Source organism: Echinops telfairi, unplaced genomic scaffold, assembly GCF_000313985.2.
Source record: "Echinops telfairi isolate 266 unplaced genomic scaffold, ASM31398v2 ScPeMD7_7475;HRSCAF=8513, whole genome shotgun sequence".
NCBI lineage: Eukaryota > Metazoa > Chordata > Mammalia > Afrosoricida > Tenrecidae > Echinops > Echinops telfairi.
Window position 1 is genome coordinate 11,653,692 of NW_022111379.1, and position 10,031 is coordinate 11,663,722.

The window sequence follows — 10,031 nt, forward strand, 5'->3', positions numbered from 1 at the left end:
GACCTCATGTCTATAGGTTTTCCAGGGCAGTAACCTTTTGTAATCAGCTCACCAGGCTTATCTTTGAAAGCATCTCTGGATGGGTTTGAACTATCAACTTTTCAGTTAGTAGTTAGGGGCTTAAGCATTTTTACCATGCAGGGACTCCCGAAGGGATATTAATACATTACTATTAACCACAGTCTAAAGGAAGGAGCTCCAGTGGCACTATTGGGCAATCAGTGGGCTGCTAAACATAACGTTAATGGTTCAAACCCATCAGCCTGTCTGCAGGAGAAAGATGACGTTGTCTGCTTCTGTGAAGATCCACAGCTTCAGAAAACCTGTACAGCGTCACTGAGTGGGAGTCGACATGCCCTTCAGTACTTTAGATAAATAAATATTGGCGTAGTCATACAGTGGGATACTGTTCATCAATAACAGTAAATGAATTACAGGTTTACTCTGTATACAGATGAATCTAGTAAACAAATCTACAAGAGACACCACAGCATAATATATGCTCTATGAGTTTATTTGCATAAAGCTAAGAAATGGACAAAATCAAGTGATTTCAAGCCAGGTAGTGGTTACCTTGCAGGAAGGATGGGTAGAAATTGAGAGGGGGCACCTGGGGATCTTGTTTGCATTGTTGTAGTTTTTGTCATGGGTGGTGGTTTCATGGGACTTCGCTTTGCAATAATATCTGTACGTTTTTGTTTTGTGTACTTTTCATATTAAATGCCACAATTTGAAAAAAAGTTAAATAACCTTTTTGAGGTGTTGAGAAGGGATTTCAGTACTATCTCCTGGTCTTTAGACTTTCAATTCCATTAAAAAAAATTATTAAGTAGGATGGGAGAAAGATGAGGCTGTCTACTCCTGTAGATTCAAAATCTTAGAAACCCAAACAAGCAGTTCTGTCCTGAACTATAGAGTCACTATGAGTCAGAATGGACTCGGTGGCGGTGAGCTAAAATCATTAATTGCTAAGTCATTCACTTCAGAGAGTTATTTCTTGAACTTTTCAGTTTCAGAATAGAATTTAAACATTTTCGTTTGCTTTAAATTAGGAGGTGTTAATGATGCTGGATAACTATGTAAGGGATTTCAAAGCACTGATTGATTGGATTCAACTTCAGGAGAAGCTAGAGAAGACAGATGCGCAAAGCAGGTACTTTCTGGTTTTTATGTTTATAGCAGCCAGCTGGTTTCAATAGGAAATGTTGAAATTGTACAGTGGGCTTGACCTCAGATTAACTTGACACTTGTAAACCGTTGGATGCTACATTTCTCATGCAGTTCAGTAACAAGTATGTATTGGCTACCCATCAGTGCAAGATATTTTTAATTACTGAATAGAACACATACATGACTCTCATTAAGTGTTCTCTAAAGGAAATAAATCACATAAAAACTGTGATGAAGGCGATGAAGGAGAAAGTACTATATTCTGAATGTAACATGTAACAAGGCCGGATCAAATCTGGAGACTTCAGGAAGACTTCCAGCGATCTGAAGTCGGAATGATTTGGGCTAACAAGGGGAGGGAGAGCAGGTGCTACAGGCTGTTGGTCAGGAGCGTGTAAAAACCAAAGCAGAGAGCTAGAGGGGATGATGAAATCTGGTGATGCAGGTATCGGGCAAACACATGATAAGGATTTTGATCTTTATTTTTAGTGCAATAGATAGCAGTAGAAGAAATCCAAATAGGTAAGTGGTATGAATAAATTTGGAGTAAAGAATGAGAGGGTAAGAAGAACCTATTAGGAAGCTGCCGCAGTTATTCCCTTGAAAGATCACAGATAGCTCATAGACCAAGGACAGCCGTGGGTTTGCAAAGAATGATTTGAGAGCACTTTAGGAGATAACACATTTAGGTTTAAATGATGGTGGAAGCACAAGACTGTATTAAAAAGTTGTCACCTGGGCTTTTGACTTTAGCAAGTGATATCATTCACCAAGGACACTGGAGAAGAAAAAAAGTTCTGGGTTAGAAGTGGAAGCCGGATTGTGAGTTTGGATTTGTTTCTGAGACTTCCACTTTGCTATCTCCTATCAGTAAAGGAGTGTGAACTGGTAAAGGACATTGAGAGACATGGCCAGTGGTGTATAGTGGCAAAATTCATCAACAATTTTGCCTTTGTTATTGGTAACATAACTCGGAATAGATTTACGTTATTGGATCCTTCCAGTGGTAGGATCTATGCATAGATCTAGGTGTATTCTTCATCACCCTGTCACACATGACAGTCCTGCAACTCTTATTATCCTCGTATTGCAATAGACATATATGTGGTAGGCTATTGCATCCTTATTAAAAATGTTCTTGTCACAAAAACAAACTCCAGGTAGATCAAAGACCTAAATGTAAAACCCAAAGCGGTTAGGGTCATCAGTGAGAAAATTGGAACAAAGCTAAGTGCCCTAGTGCAGGGAATGGATGGGCTATCAGAGATAACAAAGGAAACACCCCCGTAGAAGATGAAATAGCCGAGTAGGACCTATTAAAAATAAAACACTTGTGCACCTTGAAAGACTTCATCCAAAGAGTAAAAGGAGAGCCTACAGATTGGGACAAGATATTCAGTAATTACATAACGGACAAAGGACTAATTACTAAGACCTACAGAATTTTACAAGCCTATAACAAGAAAAAAACTAATAACCCTCTGAGAAGGTGGACAAAGGACTTGAGCAGACGATTCACAAAGAATGGCACTCTAATTAATGCCTAATAAACACATAAGGAAATGCTCCCAGTCACTAGCCATCCGGGAAATGCAAGTCAAAACTACCATGAGATATCAACTAACGCCCAGAACTGTAGCCCAATTAAAAAAAAAAAGAACAACAAATGTTGGAGAGGGTGTGATGAGATTGGAACTCTTATTCACTGCTGGTGGGTTTGTAAATGCGTACAGCCACAGTGGAAGGTGATATGGTAATTTCTAAAACAGATGGCAATTGAAATACCATATGACCCAGCAATCCTATTACTGGGCATATACCCAAAAGAAATAAGAAACACCACGGACACACGTATGCTCCCCCATGTTCATTGCAGCACTGTTCCTAATAGCAAGAGGTTGGAAACAGCCCAAATTCCTGAAGTAGAAGAGTGGATAAAACAAAAACAAAACTCTGGTACGTACACACAATGGAAGACTACATATCCCTAAAACACAGCAATGAAACTGAAACACCTCACAACATGGAGGCATCTGGGAGACGTTATGCTGAGTCAAATTAGTCAGTCACAAAAGGACACACCCTGCTTGAGTCCACTGCTGTAGGAACAAGCAGCAGAGAAGGCACAAGCTCTGGCTTGTAGGGTAGCTAGTCTGCTGGCTAGCAGGGCCAGGCAACCTGGGGGAGAGCCTGACCAGTGTCAACGAACCATACACCATCCCTTCAGGAGGGATGAGATTTAAGTCCCAACCCCCATGACGCTATTGGCATTGGAAAAGCCTATTCAGAATAAAGTTGTATGCACTCAGAAAAAAATGTTGGTCAAATAGTCTTTCTGAGGACGGTGTTTAAAAACGTTGTGGGAAAATGGAATGAAAAGATAGTGAACTTTTACCATCAACTTTTTGAAGCCTCATATTCAGAAGGAAAATACACATGATCAAGTATTAAAAAGTAGACAAGTTTCCAATTATAACTCATACATAGGTATAAGAGCAGTTTGTGGGAAACCCAATTCAAAGAGTAGGGACAGCATTCTGCCACCGTAGCCATGGAAGAGTAGCAGCCATGGGTCTTAACAGGGCCAAGTGTGACCGAGAAGGATCACGGTGCCGCTCCCAGCACCCCAAGTTCGCGTGGGACGAGACCAGCAGGGGTGCGGCCTTGCACCTTGTCCCCAAGGACAGGCGAGCGCCCACAGGATGTGAGAGGAGCTGAGCCGTGTGGGCCGCCAGGAGGAAGGCGGCTGCCAAGGACTGCAAGTCCTCCCCCATGATGAGAAAGCCTTTCCAGAAACAAAAAAAGTGGACACAAAATTGATTATCCGTATATAGAAAGTGGAATTTTTACAAAAATGTTTGACGCTCCCTCGAATGTTTACATGTGCGTGTACATACAGGTATACCTAACATACAATTTTAAAGGTAATGTAAGTATACATTTTGAAGCATGTACAAGGGGCTTCAAAATGATTATGGAAAAACAAAAAAATAATGGATTTTTTTCCAAATATAAAAGAAATATTATACTGAGAAACTAAAGTTTAATAGACCATCCTACCTTTTTGGACAGTATAGTATACTAGGGATTATTTTAATCTTAGCTGAATTTTGTTTTCTATTACTTTTTTAATAAGAGAAAAAAGTCACTATGTACGACCTAGGTTCAGTGGTGGAGTATGAGGCCAGGTGACGCAAGGCAATGTGAACCCCGGCCTGGGGTGCAGAGAGGCTCTGCAGAACGCTTGGGGAGCGATTGTTGCAGTGGCTGTGAGGTTAGTGAAGAAGGAACAGTCAGCGTGAAGATGATTCGTTATACCTCGGTTCCCGGCCCAGAGCAGTGAAATCTTTGTGACCCACTCTCATGGGTCATTGGGAGATGGTAATTAAGACTTCACGTTTTCCTCTGTATTCTTTATTTAACCTTCACCCTGCCTTTAGGTCTTGGTTCCTTTTCAACAAACTTACTTCTCAAGGAGATCAGAAACAGGTAGCCCAAAACAGTACCACTGCTTCATTAAGTAATTTTTTAAAGCTGAGGGAGTGGAGGCTTGTAAAGAAGCAGTATAGCTAGCTCAGTGTTTCTGTCACCCCAGGGTCTTTAGATATGGAGGGTTGTACTGGCTGGAAAGGACAGCACCGTTCTGTCGAGTGAGCAGTGCTAACGAGGGAAAATAATGTCATGAATATCATCCACTAACAACCAAGAGAAAAGATGACCTTAGTTTTCTTCCTTTCTCCATTAATTTAATCAACTCTGTGCGTTCATTTGGCAGACCAACTTCACTGGCATGGGAAGTAAAGAAGATGTCTCCGGGCCGTCATGTCATTCCAAGCCCATCAACAGACAGAATCAATGTACCATCCAATGCTCGAAGAAGCTTAAATTTTGGGTGAGATGAACTGAAAAAACCCAAACTACTGTATAATGAATGAGTAAATTAAAACTGATCAATCCAGTTTATGTTAAATGATTTATAATATGAACTGACAAGTTTTTTCATAACAAAGGAATATATGTACGTATATAATAAACTCTTATTTAGATTTGCTGACATTGCCTTTATGTATAAATTTAAAGTAATTGATTACATAGTACAAATAGTTATCTGTGACTCAATGCTTGGTGTAGTTAGTGATTAATGAAATAGGTTTTTACTTTACATCGAGGGCATATTAAATATAGGTACTACTTTAAATTTTTAAATTATGTTTTAAAACTATGAATTATAAAATATTAAACAGGGCAAAATTATATATCCGCATGGTAGATGATCATTATAAAATAGCTATCGCCCACATAGTTACTTTCCAGTCAAGAAATGGAATATTGCCAACTCCCCAAAGCACTTTGTGTGTTCCTTCCCAATAATTTACATGGTATCCACTAAGGTAATCGATCATTTTTTGGGTAATAATCTCCTTGTTTTTTTCTCTAGTTTTACTATCTATGTATATTTTCCTAAAATGGTTTAGTTCTGCATAATTTTATGCAGTCTTATCTTTATGAAATCTTTTTAGTGTGATTTATTTCTCTCCTTATGATATGTAAAATTTATTTTCTATATGACTATTTTAATTCACTTTAAGTTCTCAATAACATTTTAGTTTTATGAATATTCAAATTATCTGTTAAATTTTGATATGTTTTGATGTGTTTTCCAGTTGAGGCTTTATAAACAGTCCTGTTATGAATATTCTTATACACACAACAAGTACACATGTGCCAGAGTTTATTAAATACAGCAGGAACTGGGAAGGATTGGGTCATAGGTTTATGTATATTCAACTTTACTGAGTAGCATCAAACTTTGCCTAAGAATTTGTACTAACTTGGCACTTCTACCAGTAGTACGTATGAGCTTCTTATTGCCCTGTGTCCTTGACACTGGTGTTGTCAGATTATTCTCTTTTCCCTCTAATATAGGTATATATTGATGTACGCACATACATACCCACGCGTGCGCACGCGCACAGACACCCCCCCACACACACACACACAGCTCACTGCCATCAGGTTAATTATGACTCATAACAACCCTATAGGACAGGGTAGAATTGCTCCTGTGGGTTTCCAAGACTGAATCTTTACAGGAATAGAAAGCCCCAACTTTATCCTGAGGAGTGGCTGGTGGTTTTGAACTGCTGACCTTGCAGTTAACATGTAGCCACTATGCCACCAGGGCACTTGTATATATATAAAAAATAGGTATATATATGTTAACTTTTTATTGTGAATTGAGTGAAGGTTTACAGGACAAATTCATTCAGTAATTTATGCACATTTTATTTCATCTTCTTGGCTGTACTCCCCACAATGTAAAATCACTTATCTCACATGCTCCGTTTGTTTCCTATTTCCGTTCCTTCTCCTTTCCTGACCCTTTTGAACTTTGTTCTGGGGCAAATGCTGCCCTGGTGATCTGAAAGGGTTGATTATTTTAAGGTTTTAAGGTGTGTATACCTTACTAGTGTTATTGCTCCCCATTGTTTGGCCTATTGTTTGGGCATTGGAGTGAGTTTATTTCCAAAGCTGAAGGGTGACTATGGTCCATATCTCAGAGGTTCTTTCAATCTCTGTCTGACCAGTAAGCCTAGTCTCGTTTTTATTACTGTTTAGAGTTCTGTTCATATTGTTCCCCTGCTCTATCCAGGTCCTTCTAATGTGATGTGATCACTTTCAGAGCAGTTAGTGGTAGTATCCAAGGACCATTAGTTCTTCAAGTCTCAGAGTTGTAGAGATTGATATTTGCATGATTTGTTAATCCATCAGACTAACTAGTTCCGTATTTTCTTCATCCCTCCTCCCCCTGGAGAGGGAGAAACCAATAATTGCACTTCAGATGGCTGCTCATAAGCTTTTCAGACCTCAGTCACTACTCACCAAAGTAGGACTTAGAACAATGTCTCTGTGGGGACTACTGTTACGCCAAAAACAGTCACCACAACTTTCTGAGCTAACGTCCCCGATGCCATGGTCCTGAGCTGTGTAGCCCAGCAACTCATTCCCTCAGGTGTGTGGTTATGGCTAAGAAGTTTTTATAACGTTCTCCTGTATACTCTACCCCATTTATGATGTATTTGCAGAAAATTTAAATGTCAGATTAGTCTTAATAGCCTTCTTGACCTACAAGAAGTCAAAAGTATTGCTACAAAATCATAGACGTCTTTATTAAGTAAAAATATCAAAATATGAAGCTGCTGGTTGTTTACATAGCCTCCATCTAGGTCTGTACACTTCTGAATGTGCTGTTTCTATCTCTTAACTCTTCCCTGAAGTATTCTACCCTCTTCAATTTACACCACATCAAAATGCTGTTTTAGATCCTGGGGGTACTGATCATCATCCTTGAAATGATTTTGAGTTTGAGGAACAGAAAGAAGCCAGAAGGGGCAGATCTAGAGTCTGTTGGGTGGATGGGGTGAGGTTTCCCAATGAAATTCTTGTAGGACAGCCTTGAGACTCTCAAAGAACGAGCAGGTACATTGTCCTGATTTAAAAAAAAAAATAAATTGGGGGAGGGGGGCAGGGGCACAATTTTCCTGGCCTTTTTCTCACCAGTGCTGTTTTCAATGATTAAAAGCATCCTAATAAGTTCCTGTGATCATTCTGTGTCCTGTGAAAAAAATCTATCAAGATTCCCAAAAAACAGGAAGCATAACTTTGTGAACTAAACTCTCTGCTTTGAATTAGGTCTTTCTAACGCTCCTTAAAACACTGGTTCCACCCAAAACCTGGGGTTTCACAGGGGCCGCCTTCTCCTAATGTGCTGCAGAGCTTCAGTGGTTTGGGAGAGTCTACTCGCTGTGAGCCCTGACTCAAAATTGTTTTTTCATGGCACGAAAATGTATCCTTTTTAGTTGTATTTTATTAAGGGCACCTTAATGAGACTAAAGGGAAACCTGGTGGCATGGTGGATTACTCAGACTGCTAACCACAAAATCAGCAGTTCTAAAGCAACAACTACTCCAAGGGAGAAAAATGAGGGTTTGTGTTAGTCCGGGTAGACTAGAGAAACAAATTCAGAGACACTCATATGTGTTTAAGAGAGAGTTTTATATCAAAGAGTCATTGTATATTAAGAAAACATCCAATTCCAGCCCAGATCAAGTCTATTAAGTCTGATATTAACCCATATGTCCCATACTAGTCCATACTTTCCTGTTCAGACTCACACAACACATGCAATGATGCCAAATGCAGGAAGATGACAGACCTGGGTGGAAAATCTTGTGGATTCAGTGGTGGTGGAAGCATCTCCAGGGCTCTGGCTGCCATCAGCGTGGCTCCATGTGGCTCGTCATCAGGAATGGGAAGCAGAGAGAGAGAGATCCCAGAATCCTCATGAGAAGACCATGCCTATAAGGAGGGATCAGGCTGTGACCTGATTGGCAGGCTAGACTCTACTTCTTCATTCTTAATGATCGAGTTGACATGAAATTGTGTAATTACCACAGGCTTCTACTCCCATAAATAGTTTGATCTTGGAAACCCACAGGGGCTACAAGGTTGATATGAGTCAGAATTGACCTGAGGGTAATGAGGGTTTTTTAATTTTTTTACAATTAGACTAAGACAAGTGTAAGGGTACGTTAAAAAAGTATTGATACAAAGTCATAGAAACGTAACAAAAATAACAAAATGTGAAGCTACTATTTCTCAACATATTTATTTAGGTCTATACATTTCTGAAGGTGGGGTTTTCCATCTTTTTAACCCTTACCAGAAGAATTCTGCACATTTCAATTTACACCATGTAAAAATAGCCCTTTTGGTGTCTGTGAGGGACTCAGTTGTGTTCCTTTGAAATGGTCTTTGAGTTGGGAGAACAAAAAAGAAATCTGAAGGGACATTATCAGGACTTTAAGGTGGATGAAGTGAGGTTTCTCAAGGAAATGTTTGAATGACAAGCCTTGCTACTCTTTGAGAATGAGCAGATACATTGTCGTGATGGAGAAACAAAATTTGTGGCACAACTTTCCCGGCCCATTTCTCACCAATGCTGTTTTCAGTCTTCTTAAAACTTCTCTCTAAAGGGCCCCCATGATTGTGTACTGTATTGGTAAGATTAGATTGTACCAATACCATCCAGAGATCAAGTTCCCATCAAAAGAGTAGCTCTGAGGTGATCTGCTGGGTCAGTTAAATTCAAGGCAGAGAGGTTAGAAAGTTATAGTCATTGTTTTTTGGAATTCCAAAGGGGTAAGTTTTTTGTTGTTCCGTTTTACTGATTCTTCATGAATTCTGGCTATTGGACTCTTTTCTGATGTATGTCTTCCATTCCTGTGCTTTTGGTAATATCTGAAAATTTATTACCCAAGAGAAGGTCTTGAAGCTTTACTCCTATTTTACTTTTAAGTGTTTTAAGGCTTAGCACTTATCTTTAGGTATTTGGTCCATGCTGAGTATATTTTCGTACGGTGGTAAGATGGTATAGTGATAGCGTCACAGTTTGCACATGGAAATCCAGTTGTCCGGACAGTTTGTTGAGTAGACTGTTCTTTTCATATTGAATGGTCTTGGAATCATTGCTCAAAATTAGTTGATCATAGATGTATGGGTTCAGTTTTGGATTCTCGGTTCTATTCTTTTGTTTTTTTTTATGTTCAGTACTACACTTTCAATTACTGTAGCTATGTAGTACATTTTAAAACCGGGGACTGAGTCCCACTTTATATCTCTTTTTTTTTCCTGTGAAGTTTTTGTTTATTTATTTTAATCATTTTATTAAGGGCTCATACAAGTCTTATCACAATCCATACACACATCAATTGTGTAAAGCGCATTTGTGTATTCATTGCCCTCATCATTCTCAAAACATTTCCTCTCCACTTAAACCCCCGGCATTAGGTCCTCATTTT

General features: G+C 39.3%; 1 protein-coding gene across 1 annotated transcript in view; it reads left to right on the forward strand.

Moving 5' to 3' along the window:
* The window catches only part of SCAPER (S-phase cyclin A associated protein in the ER), a 346,349-nt gene that overhangs the window by 19,168 nt on the left and 317,150 nt on the right, over nucleotides 1–10,031 (forward strand). Inside the window, exons 2-3 of the mRNA XM_030889085.2 lie at nucleotides 1,053–1,153; nucleotides 4,946–5,062. Of these exons, the coding sequence (XP_030744945.1) occupies nucleotides 1,062–1,153; nucleotides 4,946–5,062 (209 nt within the window). The 5' untranslated portion in view covers nucleotides 1,053–1,061. The remainder of the gene's footprint in view (nucleotides 1–1,052; nucleotides 1,154–4,945; nucleotides 5,063–10,031) is intronic.